At 41.9% G+C, this 26,893-nt stretch overlaps 1 protein-coding gene and 1 long non-coding RNA gene across 5 annotated transcripts in view; both read right to left on the bottom strand.

Moving 5' to 3' along the window:
* Window positions 1-3,041: 3,041 nt before the first annotated feature.
* The window catches only part of PPP2R3A (protein phosphatase 2 regulatory subunit B''alpha), a 61,360-nt gene continuing 37,508 nt past the window's right edge, over window positions 3,042-26,893 (bottom strand). For all 4 annotated transcript variants that reach the window (XM_049803275.1, XM_049803274.1, XM_049803273.1 and 1 more), the window contains exons 5-14: window positions 24,125-24,227; window positions 22,173-22,247; window positions 16,717-16,803; window positions 14,177-14,333; window positions 12,041-12,089; window positions 11,373-11,462; window positions 10,219-10,394; window positions 9,551-9,669; window positions 7,765-7,871; window positions 3,042-3,442 (exon numbers count right to left, since the gene is read on the bottom strand). In XM_049803275.1, coding sequence (XP_049659232.1) covers window positions 3,346-3,442; window positions 7,765-7,871; window positions 9,551-9,669; window positions 10,219-10,394; window positions 11,373-11,462; window positions 12,041-12,089; window positions 14,177-14,333; window positions 16,717-16,803; window positions 22,173-22,247; window positions 24,125-24,227 — 1,060 coding nt within the window. In that variant the 3' untranslated portion in view covers window positions 3,042-3,345. The remainder of the gene's footprint in view (window positions 3,443-7,764; window positions 7,872-9,550; window positions 9,670-10,218; window positions 10,395-11,372; window positions 11,463-12,040; window positions 12,090-14,176; window positions 14,334-16,716; window positions 16,804-22,172; window positions 22,248-24,124; window positions 24,228-26,893) is intronic.
* On the bottom strand, window positions 18,853-22,162 carry LOC126039720 (uncharacterized). Its single transcript, XR_007506389.1, has 3 exons — window positions 19,951-22,162; window positions 19,770-19,866; window positions 18,853-19,610 (listed from the first exon to the last, which is right to left on the bottom strand). It is a non-coding gene; the product is annotated as an uncharacterized LOC126039720 (long non-coding RNA).

Raw genomic sequence — 26,893 nt, 5'->3', positions numbered from 1 at the left:
TTTTGTTTTTTTCTTTGATTAGCTGCTTGTGTTGACCTACCAGAAAGCAAGAATTGGCTTTGGAATCACTCTGCTTTGTCACAGCAGCGGCAAACCTCTTGTTCATAGAAGAGAGGCCCTTGGGTTTGGGAGCCAAAGGGCTCAGCAGAGCGGCTACAAGCTTCTGTCTCAATTAATTGAAGCTAAACCTTGAAATGATAACTGGTAATTTTTACCAGGCTCAGGATACTGACTATTTCAAAAAAAGGCACTGGTTCAGGCAGACTGGTGCAGTGTGAGATGGAAGTCTGAATTGACTTGATGGGTCGAGCTGAAGCCCCTCTGCAAAAGGCATAGGAGGAGAAAAATGAAAAATCCTGAAACAGTGGGTGAATAGAGCAGTAAGAGCAGAAGTAGGCTCAAGGTATGACCTAGCAAGAACAGAAATGCCAAACCAGAAGAGCGAAGCACCAAGGATTGCTGGAGTACCAGCTCTCCATAGCCCATCATGGGCTGTGTCTGCATCCCTGGTGCACATCTGGTGCTTGAGAACAGGGTGTCACTTGCTCAACTAGCAAGTCCTCAAGTCCTTAACTCCCTCCTTGTATGAAAAAGAAATTGTGCATTCCTGGGAATCTACATCCTTCCTGGAAAAGGATGTTGCTCTGAACTCCCGTAGGGATAAGGAGGAAATGTAGTATGTAGAGAGGTTGTAGAATCACCATCTATGGAGATTTTTCAAAACTCAGCTGGATGAGGTCCTGAGAAACTTGCTCTAACTTTGAAGCTGGCCTGTCTTAGAGCAAGGAGATGGACTAGAGATCTATGGCGGCCCCTTCCAACCTAAATTATTCTACTATTCTGTAACAGCACTGCAAGAGCTTCTTTTCTTTGAGGTGCAAGGCTATCCCAGGTTAAAACCTTACAGAGACAATCCCCAAGTTATTCTGAAATGAGGCTTTATTTAACTAGCAAACTGGACATTCCAGTACTGCTGCTTATGGAGTTTAAAAGCTATCGATGCTGAAATAACACAAAGGTTCAATTTCAGCCTAAAATTGGGTCAGGTTCTTGTTCCCTTGAGGAACCTTTGCCTTTGGAGAGATGTAGTAAAAGGCCACTCTGGACCCAGACAGTGAAGAAAAGCTGTGAACTGCTTTGCCTAGGTTCTTTCCGGTAAAAAGCGGACAGAGCTGGTTACAATTAGTGGTTGTGCAATTTCCATCCTATGTTCATTTCTGCAGTAATTTCCTAGTTTCATCTGCATTTGGGCCTTTATGGTACCTTCCCCAGTAAAGCTTTTCCCCTCAAGGTTATAGTGATGATGAAGATGCAATTCAAATACCCCGATGTTGAACAGAGCCACTCTTGTGTGCTTGCTGCATTCAAAGAGGCTTATCCTGGTTTGGTTAGAGTGCTCCCTGCTTACATCTTTTATTATGGAAAGGAAGTTACCTTGCAGTGCCTTTGCTAATAACCTAGGCATCCAGAAAATCCCCAAATACCAAATCCAGGATCCTGGGGTGTGTATATGTATCTGGATAAAATAGCAACTTTGATCAAGAAAAAGAAAACAGATCTCCAAGCCCAGTGCAACTGAAAACTTCCTCTCTTTCAGATTTTGATCCTGAGGAGACAGTTACTAACCTCAACAAGGCCGCAGTATATCCCACCTGGGCATCAGGAGGCAGGCATTATGCTTCAAAGGCTCCTGGAAAACTTGAAGCTGCATTGTAGTGATCAGCTGATTATTCAATTTGGTTATTAACACTTTGAGGTATCATCTATGGATTAATGTTCCATTGTGCTAGTTATCTGTATGTACAAAATGCACCAGGCTAATAGTGCTTGTGTGTATACACAAGTTATCTATTAACTGGATAGGTTCTGCCTTTAGTACAGGCAAGGAGGTGTCTGCTTGGAGATCTGATCCTGGCACTGGGAGTTGTGTCTCAGGTATTCTGGCAGGGGTTCACATAGGGATGTCCTGGGGAGGCATGTTTTGATATTCTTACAGTGAGGTAAGAGGAAATATAGTGTATACATACCAACCAGACATTAAATATTTGGGTGCAATTATGATAGTTGAAATAAAAAATGACAGCTGAAACCTGTCCCAAGCTGGAAAAAGTAAGTACCAGCTCTATTTGTGTATCTAAGATGGCTAAAATTGAGGACTGGTAAGAACACATTATAATTGCCTCTGTACTGAATCACGAGAGCTACTAGCAACAGCTCCAGCAGCAGAGTGTGTGCTATTACTAGACACACCAGTTGTGATTCTATTGGGAAGGTCAGTTTAATTTTGCACCTAAAGCAAGAATTCATTAGTTACAGTGTTTCCTCTCTGAGACAGGGGCCTCCTTCATGGATGAAAATAAGTTTTTGGCAATATTACAGCCCAATTCCTTTACCAGTTAAAGGATCCCTCTGGTAGCAGAAATTTAGCACACTAGGTTAGGGTTGGCTTTTTTCTTTGTTATCTCAGCTTAGTCTCTTGGAGAAGGCTACAGGTTAGCAATACGAGAGAGAACAACACAGGCAATGGACAGAACTGGTGCACACAAGACACAGCAGTTTCAACACACCAGCTGAACAGCAATGTGTCTTTTTTTTGTTAATATGCTACAAACTACTTCTACAAAGAAGAAATAGTTCTTCTAAACTAGAAGACAAAACACTAGCTGAGGAAGAGCCTCTTATGCGCAGAAGAATGTGTAGAAATGTTAACTATATCTCAAAGTCTTAGAGAAACATTACATCATGTAGTGCTTTAACTATCCACATATTCATACAAATATGTCCTCTATCAACTCTAAGAGCTTGTGGTTTAAAGCACAAAAGAGGACTTCACTCTCCCCAAGTGCAGGGATGTTGCCTTGGTTTCCAGAACACTAAGAAAAAAGAGAGAACTTTATTGTGACTTGTGTTTGAAAAGATTTCTAGACATACATTTAAATTAAGTTAATTTGGCAGCTCTTTTGTCACTCCTGGTATAAAGTCGAGGGGACAGAATGGCACAGGACTGAACTGAATGAGAAACAACCACTGTAGATGTTGCATGCAGTTGGTACAGTTAATCATTAGATGCTGGCATTTATTGCACGTCTGGGGACTTAACAATTTATATATAAATGAAACAAAGTGCAATCACCATTTTTAATGAGCATGCACAATAAGACATTGTAAAAAGCCTTTTTATAGAAATTACCTTATTGCAATTACACAGGAAGAGAAAAAAGGGTTCTGAAGTTACAGTGTACAAAATAAAGCACATTGCTCCAATGACGGATTGAAGAAAAATCCCTAAGTGTCTTGGGACTGAATGCTATCCAGTTTGAAAGATATTAAGTGTCTTCCATTTCTCTATGCTGAAAGATCTGAGATAACTAGTTTGTCTGACTTGTCTCCAGTTTCAGGGGGAGATAAGACTTCATCTGTGTCATAGTCTTCTTCAAATGATCTGCAAAGGTAAAAGGTATGTCTTTAAAAGCTGTATTTTGGTGAAAGCTTTTTCAGGTTATTTCTGTAGCTACTAAAACAGTTGGCTAATATACAGCAGCATGCAAGATGTTAACCTCGAGCAGGCTATTTATAAGGTATTGAAAACAGTGCAGTAGTAATCACTATTCTCACAGCTGACATGATTTTGTGACCCCATCCATCCTCATTTGTAAGTTCCAGAACAGCTTTTCACTAGTGTTCAACATTATAAAATTTGAATCCAGTTTCAGTAACAATTGTCAGTAGCTCGCAGTAGCCTTAATAGTTCAGTGTAGAAATAAAGTCATCCAGCCACACATCCAGGCCCTAGAGGAGATTTGGCTTGCTCAGACTTGCTCAGAAACACCTGGTTTCCAAAGCATCTTCTGGCTTAGGAAATGTTTTGACATCCACAGAAGAACAATTGTGGCTACACTGTTATGTTCCCCTCTCACTTGTTTTGAAGTTTAACAGCCAGATCTTGTGGCCTGAGGAGGTTTGGCTGTGAATTCTCAACTCCAGCCAGTTGCACTATTCGGGCTGGTTGGGTTCTGTGCTCTCATTCCGTGAGAAATTATGTTTTCCCTCCAGTCTCAGCACACTACAGGTTAGTTTCTCAAGGCACCCATGAAATTAAAATTCTTCCTTTTGTTCTGAAAGCAATGCTGCTTATGAAGGAAACGTTGCAGCAGATGTTCCAATGCCAAGCACAGGAATAGCTCTAGTTTGTTCTGTGGTAAACTGGGCTGCAAAAAGGTGAACTCCTTTGATACCCCAGCACAGACGGTACCAAGGAAGAATTGTGTACCACTTCTTGTGCTGTTTTCCCCTTCACTAACCCATATGCAGGCACAGCAAATCCTTGGGAGCCTGTCAGTATGGAAGTCCTGCTGTGGCGAGGATTCTATGCCATAGTCTGGTGATCCCTATGTGAAGAAGAGACAAATAGCATAGAGATTTTCCTGGACAACGTTTTCATCATCTCTTCCATAAAGAAAGGCACCTGCTTACTAATTCTGCCACCTTCTGGATCCTTGCATAAGTGGAAGAAGGGAAACAAATGTCTGGATCCTACACCAATAAGTGTTCTGATCATACATGCAAGGATACCAAAAAGTACACAATATGCACACTTTTTGCTTAAGCAGTACCTGTCTGGAGTCTGCATGGCCCTGCCTCCCCTACCTGGGAATGGACTGTGCATGTTTGTACATGCCTCAGTTTCTCTAATGTCTCCTTGGTTCAAGATGATGCAGCCGAGGAAAACTTTTTATTTCCATTTAAATGCTGTTCTTAGGAATGGTCCTTTTGTTTCCCCTCTTCCTTCAGTTTTACCAACCTCTGTTAGTTTTCTTCCTTTTTTTCCTATACATAGAATGTGACCTCTTTCCTGTATTATTTATCTTGCACGTTCACCAGCACTTGGAGCTCCATTGTAATATTTTTTCTGGTGCCTTTTGCTTCTGGACTAAACCTTCTCATGTCTGCTTCAAAACGGGCTTCCCATTGTCCTTTCCACAAGAGTTACTTTTCCACTGCACTCTTTTGCTCCTTAAATGCTTTCCACCTTTATGGCGAGGAAGTATCCAAGGAACAGCTTTTCCACAAGATAGCACTAAAGATAATCACCTTCTCTCCTTCCAGGCCAGTTTCATGACTTCACAGTCCCATAAATACACGTATGGGCTCGTGTAGATTAAACACCCATTCCTCAAGACTCAAGCATGGCAATTCTAGCTTGTTCAGAGAAGGCAAATTACTCCATGAAATTCTTTGTCCTTCCTTCTGGCAAACACATTTTGTTCAGCGATGTACTTCTTCCCCCTTTCCCTTCCTTATGCTGTTGGATTCATGAAAGTGAACAACTGAGCCATCAGCTGACTTGAGGGAGACAAAAAAAATGGTCTAAGCTGCCTAAACCATCACCTGATCCTGTGTCTTTGTCCCACCTATCCACCTCTGAGCAGGATTGCTCTGCATTGTGCCCTCACTCCTTCTTGCTCAGGTTGAAGGGGATTCTTTCCTATCAGCAGCTGATAAAAGATGGCCTCTTCCTCCTTATTTCTCTTCCTGTGGAGAAAGACCTCTTTGCATGAAGGCAATTGTGGCTTCCATGTACATCAGCTGGCTGAAACTGGTTTCTGCAACAGTGAACAAAGTGGTGCCCACTTCTGCCAGGCAGGCCATAGCCTGGACTACAGGAAAGGATTTCTGTAAAACCAATGGTTATATCTGCATTAAGAGCTTGTGTTGGGCAGATTCAATTATTGGTTCTGCTTTCAAACAACAATGCATGTATACATTCACCAGGGAACAGACTCTTTTCACTGAATCTCATACACAGATGTATAAAGCAGAGCATAGCTGAGGAGTGTTCAGATCAGCTTAAGCTTCCAGTGAAACATGATGCTTCATTGTTGTCTTGAGCAAGACATCATCCTTCTCTTATTTTTGGTGACTGTAGTTTTCAGTACAGTGACAGCATCCTTGAAGTCACTCTGAGTATGTGCTATGTGTTGATGAGATTCCTCCTCCAGGAGCAATACTCTCTCATGGGCAAGCCTGCAGACAGCCAGACAGGCACTCACTGGTTTTAGAAACCTTCCATCCAGAGAAGCTATGGACAGGGCTAAGTCACAAACATGGTACACACCTACTAATTCACCTGTGATTGCTGAATGATGGTTATTTTCAAATGTATTAATAAGACAAATACCAGATTTCAGATTCTGCCAGCTAACTTAGCCAAAAATCTTCAGGTCTCTCATAGAGGTCATAAATTGTCTTGGTTTTGTCGCTGGTACCCATTTCTGTCATCCTCAAAGGACAGCACAAATAATGTATGTGCAAAAACTCAATGCTTGTTACTGGCAAATTTGTCTGGGCATCCAACTCTTTGTTTTTCTTTTTCCCTTCCCTTTTTTCCTGAGTGGTCTGTTGCTATGCTCCACAAATGAGATCTAATCCTGCTGCCATGACTACAGCGCTTTTCAGGGGCTCTTAAAAGCAAGCAGCAAGGTTGCTGACATGCTCTTTACAGGAAGACTCAGAGCTGTTTCAGACAGACTTCAAAAATCTGACATCACCTGCCACTTCTCCTCTTGTTTTGGTGAGTTTGGGGATTCATGGTCCTGCAAAGCTTTTATGGCTGACTCCTATTTCTTTTCTGGGCTGAGGACACAGGTGTTGCAAAGCAGCTGCAGGGAAACAGCAATTTTATCTTCCATCCTGTGTTACCTCATCTTCCATTGTGAAGGCCACAAAAAGGCAAGGCAGCTCAAACGAGATGAGGGAACAACCCATAGCTGTTTGGATGCACATCACAGGGAGACAGAAACATAGCTCTCAATAGCTTTACAAATCTCTGTGGCTAATTAGTAGGTGCTACTGTTATCCCAAGCAATTTCCAGTGTGGGAAGTTTTGAAAATTATGCAATCTTCTCAGTACTCTTACTTTATGGCTCTACAAATACTGTTCAAGAACAGATGAAATCCTGAATCATGCAAGATTAACATGGTGTAAGCATTCTTTAGATGTTTGTTATATTAACCTGGAGACTTCCAGAGAAATTATCTCAAGAAGATACTAACACAGACACAAATCTAAAAGATAATTATACTGAGTCTCCATTAGGAGCCTCTGCAGGAAGCCCTTGCACACAGAGAGCTTCTGGACCAACTGCTCTGCCTAAATTCATTGATTCTAAGGATAGCTAGAATGTCTGTCCATAATTTTATAGAAGGCTGCAAAAATGAGTGTAGGTATTGCAGAAACCAACAGTGTTTAAAGAAAGAGTCTCAACAAACTTAGTACATGAATGAAAATGTTGAAATGCAGCTTATGAAGAGCACAGACAAACAGGCATAAAGTTTGGCAGAAAGTAAAACTGTTTGACTAAAGAAAGCCTCCGGTAGGTATAATAAATGTAACGGTGCTACAGCTTCTAAACTATGATAGTGTGACGTCGTCAATACATGGCCAAGACTAGCAGAAGTCATTTGATCTATTTCTTTGTATGGTTGCCAAAAGAAAAAGGCTTTGTCCTTTTTCCCCAGCTATCTTCATTACTGCAGCATGTGTAGCTGACTCAAATGGCTGCCCACAAAGAAGCCCATTGTGACAAATACACCAATAGTGCCTTTTGGAGCAACTGCTTCAGGCTTCACGTGCTCCAGTGTTGAGTCCAAACGATAAGTGCACTAATCCACTACCTCTGTTAAAAGTGGCATCCACATGCTCCTACTAAACCTCAGCTGGAGCCAAACAGCGTGCCCCCAGGGCAGTGCAATGCCTATGCTTACCCTTCTTGTAAGTGTTCATTCCCAGACTCCTCAGCCACAAGAATCTCGTACTCTTCAGCAGCATATCTATCCCAGTCAGAGGGTTCAGGGCCATCATTTTCAATGTCCTAAAGAGATCAGACAGTCAAGCACACTATGGCCATACCTCTCTACAGCTGTTTACAATAGGTCTAAACATGTGAAACAGCAATTCTAGGAATAGTAAACAACTGTATAGAAACAGCTAGTCAAAAATTGCCTTAAAGATTCATAATTATCGTAAACTATTTTAACATCTGCACAGAAATTACTATGAAAAAATACATCCCTTAGTCTACAAAGCTCAGTGTGTGACCTGAGCTGCCAAGAAACTGAGCCTGCTTCATTTCAGAAATGCTGAACATTAATAACCACACATTTTCTTTGCTCTAGCTCAGCAAGCCCTGCATCTGCGTGCTTTGTAATTGGTTAAAGAACTTAGTGATTTAAAATCTTTAATTAAATGTTAATTGTAACTGATCTTTTGAGGAACTCTTCACAGTTTGCTATGTTTGGGCAAGTTTGAGAGAAGGTTACAGAAAAACATCCTTACAAACATTTGGCCCTCTGCCATTTACTATAAGATGGGGAAAATAAGTTATCCCCCCTGGCCCCACTTGAGTGCTCTTACGATGATCCAATTTAAACAAACAAACAAAAAAATAGGGTGGTTCTGGCTTGGCATGTATTTAAGCCTTGAATCATGGAACCACAAAGTTCCTCTTGTAGGTTATGTGGGAACAGCTGGGAAGGAACCAGAGTTGGTTTTGGCATCCTCTCCACTTTACTGTACTTTGACCAGACAAGAGGCTTCTGGGAGATAGTCTTTAAGCTCTAGTCACATCTGGTTTCACTGGATATGCAAGGGGAGCCAGAAGTGAGGGACTTTACACCAACAGCTGACAAAACTCAAGTCTCTGAACATCCCACAGTTAGTGGTGAGCAACAGCTGCAAAATACAAAAGCCACAATCTCCTCCTGTATTTTCTCTGCTTGGGAGGAGAGGAGGATGACTGACGGCACAGCCAGGCTGATAACTAGGCACAATCTGCAACATCCAAACCTTCCATCTAGTCTGCCCCATGTGTGGCCTGATCACAGAGCTGGTGCCTCATCTGCCTCAGCCTCTATGTTGCAAAGAAGGTCTTTCTCTGGTTCTGCTTAGGCTATGGAAAATTGCTAGTGCTGTTTTAAGGATCAGACTCCAACCCAGACGTTTAATAAGTCTTCACATGTAGCCTACTTATTTATGACTGCAGCTGTGTAGGGGACAGGAAGAGACAAATGAGATCTCAAGTTCTGAATCTCACAGCTCCTTTCTAAACTGAGCAAACGAGGTTCCCTTCTAGTGCAGGTGAGACCCCTCTTTCACCTTGCTGAATCAGCGCAACTCAGCAGGCTCCGGTCATTCTCTCTCAAATCACACACTGCACTGCCAGTGCTCGTGTAGTAGGATCAGTGATGGCAACCAAATCATAGCAGTATAACCTGTGTTGGAAGAGACCCAGGAGGTCTCTAGTCCCAGCCTCTACTCAAATCAGGGTTTGCTATGAGGTCAGATCATGGGGCTCAAGGCTTTCTCCAGTCACATCTTGAAAACCTCCAATAATAGAAGCTGCACAACCTCTCTGGGCAACCTGTTCCAGTGTTTGACTGGCCTACTTGTGAAAAACATTTTCTTACATTCAGTTGGATTTTCCCTACATCCAGTAGCATTCCAAAGATGGGTTTGAGAAAGCCTGTGTTTAGAAATAGAGGTAATTTATACCTTTTGCACTGCAAAGGGATCCCTCTGTTCATTGTCCAGATATTTCTCTAAATTGAAGAAGGTGTTGTAGAACACATGAGCCATTCTGCACCTCTTCAGGTCTCGTAGGGTTACTTTTCCTACAGAAAAAAAAAAAAAAACACATTATTGTGCTATGGAGTTCTTACTTAATGAGAGACTGGACCTGTTCCTTGTCAGTCTTAGCAAAGTTTTAATTATAACACCAGTATGCTAAAATATTTAAAAATTTCTTCCCGAGTCAGTCAAGGATTTTAACATTGTTCAATAAATGGGTATGTTTATTAGGCTTAGATCTCACATACATATAGAAGTCTTTCACATTCCTGTGAAATATTAAAGAATGTGAATGGGGATGGTCCAGTTTCATAATCTAGACTGTCAGTGCATCCCACACAGCTGGAATATACAAGACTTCTTGCTCCAGTTCCAGCAAGTTAATTCACAAGGTCTCTTGTTTTAGTTTTCAAACCTCCTGATGCATAAAGTTATGGCACAATAAACACTGTTCAGACCTTGTCCTTGAGCAGTAATTTCAGCCCTGTGATTCTAACACATGGCTCTACCTATAGACAGGTTTCACAGTGATATTACTTTCTCAATCCACTATAGATCAAAGAGGATGGAAACTCCCATTAAGCAGGACTTACCTTCTGTCTCTGGCTTAACAAGATCAAGCATCTGACACAGCAAGTCATGAAATGGCAGTGGTTCTATGCCCATCACTTCCATCCGCTCACATTGCTCCTCATAAAAGTACTCCAGTTCATACATGGAGAGCACTCCATCCCCATCCAGGTCCATGCACCGAAACCAGTACTCAATGCTAGGAAAACGAGACAGGACTAGTGAAAACACAGCACTGCACTAAGAAATCCATACAGCAGAGATTGCAGCAACGCACATTCCCCTTCCCTCATCCTCTAATGCTCTTCTGCCCAAAAGCTGACATAAAACCAGGGATGAACACAGGCCAACACTCAAGAGGTGTCTCCTGTTAGTCACCTAGGTAGCTTCTGAGCACAGCTGTGCTCATGACCTGTTTCACCTGGTAGCTGTAGCAAGTGTCCACTGTGCCACAGCTCAACTGGGTCACATAGGTTAGGGTGTCCCTGTCTGATTCAGCAGCAGCAAAAGTTGGCCAAATACAACCAACTCTGAACCCACGACGCTGGCTGTCCCTGAGTGACCCTGGTGAGTGATGAGGCAGGCATGGTATGCACTTATTTCCTCTACTGCTTTATAAAGACGGCAATGCTTTCAGGCAGTTGCAGTCTACATTATCCCTTCAACTCTGGATAGTCTAACCCTGCATTTATGAATTCTTCTGATTTTTACTCGTAAGATTCCTTGTCCTAATAATCACATGCAGATCTAGTTTGGCCCTGCACAATAGTCTCCCACTGGCTGTACAAACGAGGCACACAGGCATTTACAAGGTGACACAGTGAAGTTTCCCTACAAATCCTTCTTACACACTTACTACATGCATGAAGGGAACATGCCTATCTACTGCAAATATCTCATGGGTGTATCCCTAGAGCCAGTGCTTCATGGCATGGGGTAACCAAAGGGATTGGTGACTATCAAGACATTTAACATTACAAGAAAACTCTGCTTCTACACAATTTCTCCTCAAGAAAGGCAAATGATTCGACCAAACGTTGACAGTAAGTTGCCTTCTTCCTGATAATCACAGAAACCCAAGCTGCCATCTCTTGTAGAAAGTGGTAGGTCACAGAAGTTGCTATAATCTTATCTGCTCATCTCAGTACTTCGACTAAGACACAGAAATCAGTCAGACCTTGTAGCACTCCTTTTGTCTTCCTCTGAAATCAGGAGCCACACAAAATCAGCATAGCTCATGCGGCCTTCCTTTTGAACTTCATTGCCTCTGGAAGATACGTGAGAAAAAAAACCCAAACAACAAATCACAAGGCTCCTAAATACTCAGAATATTATCAGATTTTTCAAAAACCCAAAATCACTGGTGAGAGAAAATGGGGCATTGTCACCCATTTAGCCTGTACTCCCTGCACTCTGCAGCACCAGTCCTTGTGCACTTCCCCACAGGCACAGCATTTGCTGCCTTGCTGTCACTCCAGAGCTGAGGCTCATCTACCACATCCCCTCCCACAACAAGTGCTGCATTGTTTTACTTTTCAAAGACTTTAAAGGAGTGGTCTCCAGCTATCCCTGTGCCACTGTGGGGCACAAACACATAGTGCTTGCATGTTACCTCCAGCCATGCCCAGCTTGTTCTACAGTAAGGTCTATAGGTGGTTGTCCTATGGGATTTTTTAATTTGTTTTCTTAAGATACCCAGAAGTCTCACTCCATTTTCAGGCAGCTCCAGCTGGAGCACCATGTTGGGAACCATTCTGATCAGTGGGGATTTTTGAGAGTATCTTTCTCATCAGCCTGACAGAAATTCTCTTCACTTCTATCCCCAACCAGTATGCTATTCCTCACCTCACCACAGCACCGCTGAATATTCGCTCAATAATCCTGTTAGATAAAGCTGGAAACAAAGAAAACAGAGAAAATGAAGCTACAGGTCACAGGAATAACTACAATCAGTTGTTTATGCTGAATCCACACAAAGCCACTTCCTATTGCTAGAATAATGCTCTACATTGCCTAACTTCACTGGTCTCTGTTTAGCGACATTTCTTAAAAAACAAAGCTGACTCTCACAGCGTGTCTGCCTTTGTATGCTCCCAAACACCATATTTCCCCGCAAATATGGCAACTGTGTATTATCTGGATTCTTGGACATGGGCAGGGTTACTCCTACTTTGCTGCAGTAGGATTTGTCACACACGCAAATCCTGCTGATAAGAGATTATTTCAGCATGTATTGCAAAAGTTCAGTTATCAGGCAAAAATCACACATTAAATCCCTACAAAACACTTCTTAGCAGAGCAGAAGCTGCGGCAATCGTGCTGCAGGGAAGGACAATGAAAAACAAGCATCGTTTTAGGTGAGTGGGAGGGCTTTGCCAGCCAGGAAATGTGTGCGATAGATTGTTATGGCAGAGACACACCAGCCAAGCAGGAAGTACCAGTCTTGAGCAGGATTTGCACACTGACCTCACCCTCCCAGGCTGCTGACACACTTCCTTTAGACCTCCACCCTAGCTCCTTCTACACGTTCTCCATCACTTCTGTAGTCCTGGCACACTTCTGACACACCAGCCAGGCAGACCCAACCTGCACCACGCCTCAAATTCCCCTGGCATAGTGCTGACAGGCTGCTGTACCACTGCACTGATGGCTTCTCCCCTTCACCCTGCCCACAGCACCCTTTCTATCTTTAGCTCCCCAGCACCCAGTGCTCTCAAGCCTCCTGTGCCAATACTCCATCCCCACACCCCAGACTCCCAGCAGGGACCAAGTCTCCTGTACCACCTATCCTAAGTCAGGCACTCCTCCACCCTCACCTCATCCAGCCCTATTATCAACGCCCCTGACCCCTGTGACTGCCACACTCACCCAGAACCCCCATGGCCTTCCCTTAAACGCCTGCGCTCAGAACACGCGGGCCACCACACCACTCTGACACAGACGCATACCTACAGCATTGTCATTCTCACGCCCCTTTTATTCTTTCTTCTTCAGCCCACTAGGATCTTGGCTCCTACAAAATGTTGTCCTCGTCCCCAGAGTTTCAGCAATGCCTGACAACTTGTCACACCTCCAGATCCCTGTAGCCCTACACACTACAACACCTTACCACACCCATCACCTTTCCTGCCACCTCCAGTGACATGTGTCCAAACATCCTGTTTCCCCATATCTGATTCTAGATGCCAGACCTCTTTCCCAAAAAGTGCAGCAACCACACAAAAGAATTCAAGAAGGCTGTGTCTTCAGGATTAAACATGCTGGTCAATAGCTGAAGCTCTTGCCCGAGATATTACATCATGAGTCCTAACAGGTTAGCACATAGACATATCATGCTCTCAGAACATGGATAATCCTAAAAAGAGCCAACCTGAGTGCCTCCATCTAGCACAAAGTATACAGAACAAGTGCATTTGGAATTTTTAGCCCTTTGTAGATTTGCATTCCACTAACTTATCCACGGCCCTTGAACCTTAGAAAACTCATAGCGTCTGCTCAATTTGTGGAAAGGACTTCCACACTGAACTCAAGAGATATTCTCCATAGTGCATTTGCAAACTGGAATTCACCAAGCTTCAGTGGACTCTGGAATTTCTCTCACACATAACTAGACTGCACTTCAGCAATCTTTGAAGTTCACATGGGCTTGTCCTTCTTGTTCCTACTTCCAAGTTCCTGCAAAACCCTTAGAAAATAATGAGCAAGTTTCAAGACATTATAGCTTGTCCTTCTGGCAATGACCCACACATGAACAGAAGCTCCCTCTCTAGCTACTCATCCAGAAAATAGTGTGTACTGCATTTTTCTCTAAGCCCCTACAACTGGTTCTGTAAATCACCATTTGTGTAAGAGATGGATAGCTCCATGTAAATTTTTCTGAGGCATCAAATTAACCAAATTAAAGCTAGGCTTTACTCGTTAGTGGGAACATTCTATTTTCAACAATTCCCTTCATCCCACCACAGCTTGCAGGCAGCATACCTTGATCACTGTACCTAGCCAGATCCTTCTGGCTGATGTAAAGATCATGATCAGTGTCCAGCTCCCAGAATTTACAGTATATAACATAGAAGTGCTCATAGGAGAAATAATCTGTGATCTGATTTATGTCATCCTCTTCTTCCAAGAGAGCAAGAGTCTGAAAGAGTACATATAAAGTGGGAAGTTAAAGCTACATAAAGAGGCAGTTCAGCAGCTGAAGTCCTCCAACCTCTGTGGAAGTTGGGTGAACGCCGCTCTGAGAGCTAATCCAAAATGCAGCCTTTCTCCCCTATAGGAGATCTTGTTGCTGCATTCCTTAATAGGCCCTTATAGAGCATCTGGCTTGGCTATCCTGGTTAGCATACGTATGCACAATATTTCTGCCACTTCCGTGAACAATTTCTGCTAATTTTCAGTTATAGCAAAGAATGAGGCAGAGAAACAAGAATGAAACTGCTGTCTCAGCTGGGATCCATTATTTGTAAAACATTTCTGACCTGCACCAGGGACTCTTAGAGCCATTTACAGCAGCAAGTCCACAGTTCTCCACAGGAACTGAGATTTAACTTTACACATCACACATCCTTGCCTGGCTCCCAAAGGGCAAAATTGAGTCTTACTCCAGACTCATGCCTGGACTGGGGAAGGAGTGATGGATCCCAAGCAGATCAAACCAATCACACTGATTTTTCTGGGCTGTCGCTGACAGGAATTAGTCTAGTTTAACTGGGAGGCTTAGACAGATTTCCAACCATGACATCCGTTAACATGCCTTGTTAGAAAACATTTAGCAACAATGTCCTTGTTTCATTCCCACTTCACACCTACCTCTGTCATTCCCTCCATTCTGCCTTCCCATTGACAGGAGAGTATTGCACATTTACCAGTGCTACCTCCTTGCTTTTCTCCTAGCGCTGAGGCCATGGGACACCAGACAGCCTTTTCAGTCTAATAAATTATAGCTGCAGGAATGTGAAAAAGCTAACAAACTCAACTGAGCTATAGCTCTGTCCTCCCCTGTCTTCACAGCCTCTCAGAAGGGAGGAGGTGAAAAACAGCCTGAGAGCTATCCCAGGGCGTTGTGTCTCTAAGCAGGCAGGCTTAGTGGCCCTTCTACCCATAACCCTAAAAACAGATGCCATCCTATATGTAGGCACTGATAGTTCACCATCAACTTTCAGTCATCTCCACATCCAAGGAACCCAACTGAGTCTCAACAAAACTCTTACATCCTACTATCGACCAGGTTCAGTAAAGTTTGAGGCAGGGACAACAGGATGGCACCACCAGACCTGCACTACTCTGACTTGCTGACACTCAAGTCTAAAAACCTCCGACCAATCACTCACTAGCCTCTTCAGATTCTTCATGGGTCTCCCCATTTCTTTACAGATGTTAATCGCTTGGGGAGGTTTTTCAATAACTGTTTTTCTTCCTTTTATAGCTCATACCAAAATATGCCATTTACACATACAGCAAAGAGCTGACCAAGCAAAATTATGGTCCCAGAGCTGAACCTCCCTGCTGCAGGAGATGAAGGGCAGAGTAGATATGCAATAAAAAAAGGGGAAGAGTGTATAAAGGGAGAAAATGAGTGAATAAAGTTGCAGATAAGTTGGGAAGATTTGTTTATAACAGAGGTTAGGGAGGAACTGGGATCAGAGGGCTTGGACTGGCATAAGACAATCCAAAGGAGCACTGATTTTTTTCATTAGCTGATGTGATCAGTCGGGCAGAAGATGTCTGAAAGGAGGAGAAGCATAAATTCATGCTTAAGGCTTTTGAGGAAGACAGCACACTACATCTGGGAGGGAGAACAGGATGCAGTAGGGCAGTCTCACTGCTTTAGCCAAGTCCTTAACCCTTCACAGCCTTAAGACTTTCTGGCTTTTTAGGTTGGGCTGGAGTTGAGCAGCCTTAGACAGTTTTAACCTAGTGCTCTTCTGGGCAAAGTATACCAAGAACAGAGATCCAAATCCTGAAACCTCTGCCCAATGTAAGGATACATCACAGGGATTGTAACAAGAACTAAGCTTCATTCATTAACCTTTCTGAAGAAGTCTACTGCAGAAGTAGGAATCAGCTCCTGAGAGGCACAGTCTTGCAATTGCACAGCACGACATGCCTGCCCAACTGTCAGTGGGCTGACTGCCGGTTGGGAGTCAGGAAATTGGCTGTCCTACCCACCACATATCGTAGGCAATCCAGAAGCTATTCTTGGCTGCTCAGGGAGCCACTTAACATAGGTGCACTGCTGCGTCTTGCTTTCCTTCCTCTTTGGCTAGATCAGGAGCCAAGAGCCAGTCTGCTTCATGCAGCTTCAGGTACACAGTTGCCCCTTGATCTTCTACCAGTGCGCTCTTGGCTACTCCAATTCCCCGTCTTCTCTCATCTCAACTCGGACACAACTCCTCCACTAGCTCCAGCACTGAGCATTTGGCCTACCTTGCTACAGCCCATCTCCCTCACTATATAGTATACAGCTATAGAAACAAAGGTATGATGCATTCTGTATCTTGTTCAGGCAGAAACCAACATACTTGCAAGAAGTTGCTTTTCCTCAGCTCTGTTAGAGTAATCTTCCCAGACCAGGATCGATTGACTGTGTAGAATATTCTCTGTATTACCTGCAACACATGAACAGTGCTCTTCAAATCGACTCCTGAAATATACTAGTTTGGGAATTTAAAGGCAGTAACTATATTTTGTTTATTCACTCATCCGAAGGGGAATTCTTTTTCAAAACTGTTTTGTGATCCTTTTTGTAGATACTACTATTCTTAATTCACCATGCAGTCGGAAAGTAACATTTGTTTCTGAAACAGTATTATCCATTTCAACCCTGAAATTATTTTTACTGCTCTTAATTCACATCTTTGAGCACGCAGATGCATTACTTATGTCAGGGAGTACGTTCAAAGTGCTGATGAATCACTTTGAAACTGAGTTTTTCAGGTTTTAGCTTACATGGATCTCCACTGAAAGTGTTCTGCACCAGAAAAAAAAAAAAAAAAAAATCAGGACTTTTGAAGAAGAAAGAGGACATATAAGTGAAGGCCACAATTGATGTCTGACCTACTGTGTCTCTAACAATGCCTCGTCCTCTTGGTGGCTCCACTGAAAGTAAGCAAGAGAGTATCTGTCTGCATTTATCTTAGGTAGGTGTTAACCTCATTTGTCTCCTTTACTGATCTGCCTCTGGTGAAAGTGAGTAAAAAGCATGGCAGGGAATGCACAGACTTCTGAGAACCCAAGAGAAACAGTTCACAGTATGAGAGTGAGTATACTTCCAAGTACCTAAAAAAAGCAAGCTGAACCCTTCATAGTCCACTCCTTGTTAGCTTGTCAAACATCATCACAAAGTGGGGAAAACACAAATGTGTGATCAAACACATGCAAGAATAAACTTAACAAGGGAAACAACAACTAATAAACATCTTCAACAAGAGAAATTAGAAATATAATTAATTTGACTATCAGCACTGAAATCTGTGGAATATAGTTCTTGTCGACCAAACCTAGTACAAACAAACTTTTGGTGTCTCTGACATGATGTTGACATATTATCCTAGAATTTTGGTAAACCTTAATAGTGCACGCTATTCCAACAAGAAAATTAACTTTACACAAAATGGACATTATAGGGATTAATCCAATTGCATTAAATGGGATGGGTTTGTTTCTTAGCTAGAACTAGCTTCAGAGTAGGTAATCACCATTTAAGGGCCATGCTTTGACTCAGTCACACAAGTACTGTTTATTAGTCCAGAACAGATCTGGAACTAAGTATGAGACTGTTGCTAACAATCTGCTTTGGAATACACAGTTTAGTGAGACAGTAAATACTGATGAGCACAAATAATTCAGAGACACAAGAATGATTTGACGACTCAAAATGTATCCTGGAGAACTAATATATCCAACTTAGCTGAACATGACATCTATTGGTAGCTATCCTGCTCCTTAAAAGCCTATATGGGGAGATGTGGGACAGCAGGAGGACTTTTTGTCTCTCATGAAATACATAACTAGAAGCTGAAATCAGCCTAATTCAGAGAGATAAGAATGCACATTTACACTGCCACTGACTAACCAGTGGGACAACTCCCAAAGAAAGACTGCAGGCTCGTTATCACTCCAGTCTTCAAAGACCGATGTCCTTGTAAAGTTGGGTGTCAATTCAATTAATAACAAACAAAAAAATCTCTCCTATCTTCAGGAGTCACTGAGCAAAGTTCTACGGCCTGTATAATCCAAGAGGTCAGACTAGGTAATCACAATGATCCTTTCTGGTCTTAAGCACAATAAAACACCTGTATGTTTGTTTCTTCTTTAATGCCTCTGGCAGCCACTGCCCTTCTGGACTCTATTTTTGGACTGACTTTGGCCTCTGCTTCCAGACTGCACAACAGCTCAGAGACTGAAGTGGGTCTCACCTAGTACATAAGCCATTATCACACCTGACAACTTTGTAGCAATTCTTAAAGATACAGGGTTTTCACACCATTCCAAGGACTCAAAAATAACAATCCCAAGAATCAGAAAAAAAGACTCCTAACCAGCAATTTTTATTACCTTGCAGGCAGAGCAAAAAGACAAGACAACAAAATATCCCCGTTTGTGACATGTAAGAAGCTGTTCCTCTATCAGACCATACCAATAAAGATGTTCCATCTGCTCTCTCCTCACCCAGCTGCAAAAATAAGGCAGAGGTAAAATGGGATCTCTTCTCATCTTTTTTACCATGTCTGGTCACTCAGTGCAAGCCTTATTATTCAAATAATGGTCCAGTTTCAATGGATAGTACATAATGTATATATCAGTATAAAATGTCAATACTTCTCTCCTTTTCTAGGTTGTGAAAACCAAGCTGTCAAAAAAAGCATTTGGGAAACATCCTAGAACATAATTACACAGCCTGAGATGATTAGCAGCATTCAAGCCACTCTCATCAGTTATGCCTTATTGAAAGCCATAACTGGCTTTGTTTTTGCCAGCATGAAATATTACTTATTCTGAATTCAGTACATAAGCCTTTCGAAGGGGGAGCCCCTTCCTATTTCCCCATTATCTTCATATAATCTACCACCAGGACCCAAATCATTGATGGGTCAGTTCTAGACCTTTCCCCAGTCTTCCCATAGAAGAACAAAAGCAATACCATTTCTGGAAAAACCCACAAAGTTTTATTAAACCCTGTAGGCCATCCTCCCCTTACACATTCACATTGGTAATACTGCATAAGCTGAAGCATTTTTCAACAAGCAGTATGTTTTGCCAAGTTGTTTTTAGTTGACTCAGCTTTTCAACAACAGCATGCAGTGCTAACTCTGAGCCTTGTTTGAACATTCTGGGAGAAGTCACATTTTAAAGCTTTTACAATAAATGCCATGTGATATTCTGCACTGTCTTCATCAGCTTCAGGAGTTGGCCTCTGTTGAAAGAAACACAAGTAGTTTAGTATACTGGCAATACAACAGCTCACAGATACTGATACAGATTAAATTATAGCCTACTGTATCCAAAAAGGCACCTCTAAAAGGTGCAGAGATAGGCAAAAAAACCAAAACTGAAATGTGCATACATATCTTACCCATACTAGACTGTTAGCTTACTCTCCAGGTGATTTCAACTAAGTGATGCTGTATCCAGCAATGAACACAAAAACCAGTGTCTCCTCACGCCCTCATCTGCAACACAAATATAAAATGTAATTCTTGCACTGGCAACAAATACAGTATTCTGTCACTGCAAGTAGGTATAAGGCACTCTACCTTGAAGGGATCAAAAGGATTGAAGTAGTCTCAAAATCCAAGGACAAAGCTGTTTCCTTCATTACTTCCTGGTGGAAACACTGAATTTTGTAGCATTAAAGAGAGAGAAATGCCAAACTGTCTATGAAAGGAGATGTGAGAAATAGGAACTCCTGGTATCAGAGGAGAGCCACTGCTGCAGTGGGCCAAGTACTGCCACTCCAGATGGGAACAACCTGACCCCACAGACTGCCTGTCTCCCAAGGTCTTGGCTCTGCTCCCCCTCAGTGATCTGGCCCAGGCCATACATGCTGAGCTCAGAAGGAATCTGTCTGTCGGCACAGACACCCAGAACAGCACTGTCCTGCCAGTGCAAGGAGTCTGTGAAGGTCACCACAGCTTTGGAAGATTCGCTGCTACACACTGTTTGCCTCAACCACACGCACCACTGTTTCTTGGCTGCCTGGGAACAAGCCTTGGAAGCCACCTCTGTCAGAATACTGTGAGTCAGGATGCCTAAAGGCCCAGACTGAAGTAGGAAAGCACAGTGGAGATACAAGCAGGATCAAGCAGCACTGAGGAGCTTCATATACTCATGAAGGGTCCAGTTCTGTGACTGCTTTATGTTGGTCACACAGGACCTTGCCCAGGCACAAGGGAAGTTGTAGAAAAGGAGAGAGGAAAGAAAAGGTGTTTCCCTTTTTAGTAGCAGCCTGCACTTCAATTATCTTGAAGTGGAACATCAGCTTCACACAGCTGGTCTCTCAGACCAGAACATGCTTTGCACCCCAGTGAGGTCTAGGAAGCGCAGCAATTGCTGCTTCAGGACACCAAGGGTGATCATTTTGGCGATTACTCTAAAAAGACATTTGTTTCTTGCCTTTATTCCCTGCTTTAGACCCTGAAAAATACAGGAACAGCATGCAACTTGAGAAGAGGAACCTGGAAAGGCAGATGCACAGAACTGCCTTTGTCACCACCCAACAGCCAGCACCAGGACAATCACACATTGTATCTTGACCCACTGTCCTGGTTTCGGCAAACCAGCAAAGAACAACTGGTTGATAGTGCAGTCAGAAACTGAAGCTAGTATGAACTTAAATTCTTCAGCTCTCACCCCTCCATGTACTTTAAACACCAAATACCAGAGTACATATGCCACAGGCACCTTCCACACTCACGCATTCACGTGCCTCCATAATTCTCTGGCCATTGTTACACCTGTTCTGGCCAGTTACTATGCTTAATGTATATGTTGTTTTGCTCCATGGGGACTAAGCACATTGATAATACACTGATGTTCACTGTCATGTTCAAGTGCTTCTAAAACATTTAAAAGCAATTCTTGTTATACATTTTCATAGAACATTAGTGTGACAGTTCAGGGTTTGCCCAGAGCAACAGTGTCTTTCTGCCATCTGCTTCTTATAGGAAAGAACAAGCCTGCATCTGCCAGTAATCTCCAAGCTGTCAGTATGTGGTGCAGCTGGCCCCATGCAGACCCTGGCAAGCAAACAGGAGAAACTTTAAGCCCTTGAGCCCTGTTGGGATACAGGTCCCATCAGGTCTGCAGAGATAAAACATCCTAACATTTATACCTTTTATTCAGATTCATACCCAACATGAGACAAGCTAAAGGCTTAAAAGTACAAACTTATTCAGATAAAGCACCAGTCTAACTGCTGACTGCAAAGTTGGAACAAAGCTACAGAACAAAACCCAACAACAAACAATAGTCACAAAAGCTCAGAGACTCAGAAAGACTAGACAGGTTTTCTGGCAAGAGCAAGAGGCAGGAGAGTTGGATGGTAGACCCTTGTGTGCAATGGATGCTTTGTACCATGGAACAATCACAGATTCTCCATGTCTGAGTGACAGAAATCTTCAAACATACAGCCTTCCATGTCTCAGCAGCCCAGCAGAATTAGGGGTAACATTGCAGCTCTTAAAGACCAAAGAAGGACCTCTCATTTTCTTTCATCAGGATTAAAGGCCAAAACAGTTGTTTCTATAGATTTGCTTAAGACCAGAAGGAATCATTATTAACCTTTTGAATAACCTCTTATACACACAGGCAGATTAAATTTTTCCTTTGGAAGTAGTTCTTAAAATAACTAATTGCAGTAATATTAAAAACACCTATTTTTTGAAATAAATGAAGGATTTGCTGATGGGAACAGTGACAAATCAGAAAGGGAGGGCTGGTACAGCAGTGTCACAGGAGATGAAATGAGACACATTACCGTCGTAATATACCGGGAATGGAACTCCGGAGCATCCTTCAGGAACGTCAGGCCAGGATGTGTTTCCACCACATCCTGCAGGGAAAAACCAAATAAAATGAAATAGATTTTCTTCTCCTTTTAATGTTTAGAAGTTATTGGGTTTACAAACCATTACTTTTGAAACTGTATTTGCAGCATTAACAACAAAACTGAAATGACAAGTTTTAAGCTATAAAGTGAACCTTCTAGAATTATAAGTAGAATACATTTTCTGGGCAATACGCACCTGTTGGGCCATTTTGATTTACTTAAGGACAGAAAAACAAAGGAAGAGAGTTAGTGAGTAGATGAAAACTCATTTTCATTGAATGAGACAAAAAAATTAGTTAGTTGACCATGCAACTATCTCTTCTCCAAGATCTTTTTTTTTTTTTTCCTCCATTCACTGAAGATATTAACATTTATTAGAGGTAGGTATCAGAACTAAATATTGCTTGAAAGGTTGGGAAAGTTAACATTTATGTCCTCCACAACAATGAAAACTCTTGTGAGCCTCAGAATGCATACAGATGTGATCAGTGCTTTTCCAAAATTTACTTGAACTACCTGTGGAGGTGCCTCTTTCTCAAGATCAGCTTTTTGTAAGCCAAACACTTGCTCATGATGCCAAATCTACCAAGAAATGCATGACCAAAAATGTGAAGAAACTGCTCAGATCCTGAATGAATCAGTTCAGAACCTGTATGAATCAATGTCTGTGTAATTTCTACATGTCTGACTGCTTCACCCTTTAAAAAAAGTGTTCAAAGTTTTGCTTTGCCTATACCATGACATGACAAATGGATAGAGCAGAGTATCCTTAGGGGTGTGATATGACCCAATTTTGGCCAGTCTAACTTCATGTCTAATATGATGGTGTGTAATATGGTATAATATTGCTAGTCTCTGGTTGACTGACAAACAATACTGCACATACCTTTGATTGCACCAGTAGCTAAAAAGAAGAGCTGCAATCAATCAGGAAAGGCAATGTGCCCAGTGGAGAAAAGATGAAAAAGAACATGAGAGAATTTACCCATTACAGTCCCACTTTTGTTTGGGACACAGAAACATCCAGCGCAGACACAAATTTTTTCCACAAAGCAGCATCTCCACGGAGGTTTTGCATAGGGGGCAACACAGTGTGAGAAATCTAGGGATATTTGGAAGAGCTCAGAAAAAGTATCAACAGATGATCAGAGGGGCAGATAGACCTGATTTACAGAGAAACTATAAAGAAACCCTAAACCTACACAGAGTCTGCCTAAATGGCCACAAATAATTAAAGAATGATACTTTGCTTTGTTAAAAATATCACATGTGAACAAAAGGAAAAGAAAGAAATGAAATAAGGATGCACAGATTTAGCCTGAATATTAGGGAAAAAAAAAAAATCAGCAGTGAGACTTGTGCCCTAGCAGGTGTAGAGGCATATACAGAACAACTGGAACTGCAAAATTCTTCACAAAGATTTCCACATGATACTGTATCTGGTAGTCTCGCTAGACAAATGCAATTATAACTGTCTTGTCAAGCAACTTCTACAACTTTTCTAATAAGCTGTTATGTTGTGCTTGAGTATCAACAGCACCATGCATTTTTCCCAATAACCACCTAGAGAAATGGGGCAAATTTCAGCCTGGTTACCAGGCACTGATAAATACGAGTCCTAATAACAGACAAGAGACTAAATAAAGCTTCGACAATCCTCAGCATCTTTAGCAAGGTATGTAGCTGGTTGGCACTTATGCAAAATAGTCCACTTAAAATGCTTATTTATAGTTCACTCCAAAATAAACCCCACCCAGGTACTGTTCAAACCAAAGGTCTGCATGCCCTTGGTAAACATTTAAAGACATGAAAATAAAGAAGTTATAAAGTAAACATAGCACTCTCTCTCCATCCATTCACTGCTGAGCTGTTGCAGGTACCTGAAGAAGCAGGATGAAGTCCTCCTGTTCTAGGTAGTCACAGCTAGGCTTTGCTAAAAGGTACGTGAATCTGGATGCATCATCATGGCAGTTACATAGGATCCTATGAGAGATGAAAAGTTACTCCAACTACTTTATCCCTCACAGAACAATCACAAACTACAGATGGAGTATGGAGTGCCTTATCACATGTTATGCAATACATTTACACTGTGAATTACACAAAGTTAACCCCAGAGCACCCATCTTCAATATATTTCAGCAGCACCAAGGTACTTCCACCCAGAGGAGCTTTTTTTCATGTTAACATTGTTGTGGTAAACAAGGTTTCTTACTGAAGACTGTTCTTATGTTGATTCCACAGCACCTTAGTAAGCAACCTGACTTTTCAAAATGCTGTATGCTCACTCATCTCATTCAAAGTCAATAGGATCAACCTAATGGGATGCCATAACAGACACAGTATCCAATTTAATCCTTTTTAATATTTGAGGATATTGCCAAACTACAGTGACTAAATTTTCAACCAGAAAAATCACTCCCCAAGAGGCAAAAAAGAGCATCCCTTGTTAATTATGGCACAGCTGGCTGCTGTGCACTGAAGTCCTGGAGAACAGCCTAATGAAACAGTTAGTAGGACTGAGTATTTAGAGAAGCATGTAAACTCATTAGGTTGACAGTTTGCATCTATGACACAGATTCTTGTCTCTGCTTTCTTCTAATACAAAATACTACCCTGGTCAAAGGTATCACAAATACTTAATTCACTCCAAAGAAGAAATACTCATGAAAACAGAAACTCCATGACATTTACCAAATCACTACTGAATACCTGTAACAGAAGAGAACATTCTGATATATCAAACACTAAGTTGTTCATATAGTGTAAGGGAAATGAGAAATTACTCAGAAAATTCCCTGTATTCTTTAGTAACTGTAAAAATATAAATGCACTATTATATATTATGAGTGATTATTGACCCCCCTCCTCTCCTGAAAGCGTATGAACATATACTGAAACACAGTACTGAAATGCCTGTAGTTTTCCTGAAGAGATCACACTAACCGGCTTGCCACTAATTCTGGCCTCATCACTTGTTTAAAAAAACCTCTGGTTTTTTAAAGTCTGCTTTTGTTAACAAGTCTTCCGGGGGGGGGGGGGGGGGGGGGGTGGGAGGGTGGGGGGAGAAAAAAGATTTAATGGCTGACAAGCAATCCTGTTAGCTGCACATTCATATCACGCTAACTGTCAATTAACAGACACATTCTAAATCATCTGCAGAAAAGAGGTGCTAATGTTTTAGCTTTTAAAAATAAAAATAATCAGGCACATAAAGATGATGTTTTAAAACAAAGCCATGTTTTAGCAACAAACAAAAAAGATCTGATTTTCAGAAGTATTGTATATCCATCAATTCCTATTGACTTCAAATGAGATCAGTGAGCATGTAGCCTTTTGAAAAGTCAGGTCACCTACTAAGATGCTTAAAAGCAGGCATTAGCAATTAAAGATACCCATTTTAAAGTTATGCTGAGTTCAGATAGCTGTAGTCTAACTTTACCAGGAAGACTACATTTCTTTCTGTCTATCCTGTTTCCAGAAAAACATTTGTAACTGTCAGAAGGGAGGAGGAGGGGAAAAAAAGTCTTTCTAAAAGAGTAATTAAAGTGAAAAAAAGCATACAAAACTTGGCTTGGAAAGGGCGTGGTTAAAAGAACACAGAAGAAGGGCATGACCACAGTCTGCAAATATCTGTAGGATGGGAAAGTCAGAGGAGTGACAATATGTGGTATCACACAGGAGGGATTAATTAGAAGTAATTGGGGGAACCTAAGGCAGGAAAAAAGTCTGTGTCAAGAAGAACTCACTGATCAGTCACCCCTAACATTTTTGCAATTTTGCCAGAGTAACTAGAAGATGTTTTGACAATATTATCACAGGAAATACTTTGGGGACTCAGGGTTAAAGGCTACTTCAAGAATCTAAAGAGCAGCCATTAAGTCAAAAATTAGAACTCTAGATACAAGATGGAGACATTGTTCAGGTGTTTCACAAAGTAAACTACAGCCTGAATTGTCCTGGAGGGAAAAAGATTAGGCAAGAGAGCAAGTCTCTTCCACCTCACACCTCTGACACCAAATACAATATATCCAGAGCTCTTAATTTCAAAAAGAAGCCTTTACAATGGTACGTGGAAGTGGCTGTCAAAAGCCACAGATTTATTATACAGCATGCTTGAGGAGGGTAATAACTATTAAAGCTCCCAGAGTATCCACTTCTATGCTTCTTCTTTATTTTACATTCCTTCTTCCTGTCCTATAACATTATCACACACCTCCTTTCCCCATTCCCAAATGGCACTTGCTTAGTGCGCTAGAGTAGCAGCAGCAAGGCCTAAGATAAAGATATCCAAAATCCACTGACATCTATCGATTATCGCAGAATAGCTGCCATATTTCTACGGAGTGTGTTCATGTATTTTGTATGCCAACCAGAGCAAAATGTCTCATCATCTATACAATTGCTTCAAAGTTTGTTGATGCAGCATGGAAACAAGTGTTCAGGAGTTTTGGGGAAGAAAACTTAAGCTGAAAGACATTAAGCCATTTATTTTATTCTAAAGAAGAGACAATGATTTGAAAAGTCTGGTAGAAGGAAAGAAAAAAACCACAAAAAACCCACAAAAAAAAACCCTGCAAAAAAAACCCCAAACCCACCACCACCAAACCACCCCTCCACCCCCCCAACTTCTATGGCAGGCTGTTCTC

Source organism: Accipiter gentilis, chromosome 6, assembly GCF_929443795.1.
Source record: "Accipiter gentilis chromosome 6, bAccGen1.1, whole genome shotgun sequence".
NCBI classification, from domain to species: domain Eukaryota; kingdom Metazoa; phylum Chordata; class Aves; order Accipitriformes; family Accipitridae; genus Astur; species Astur gentilis.
Note: the sequence above shows the minus strand (reverse complement) of the source record. Positions and strands in the feature narration are given on the sequence as shown.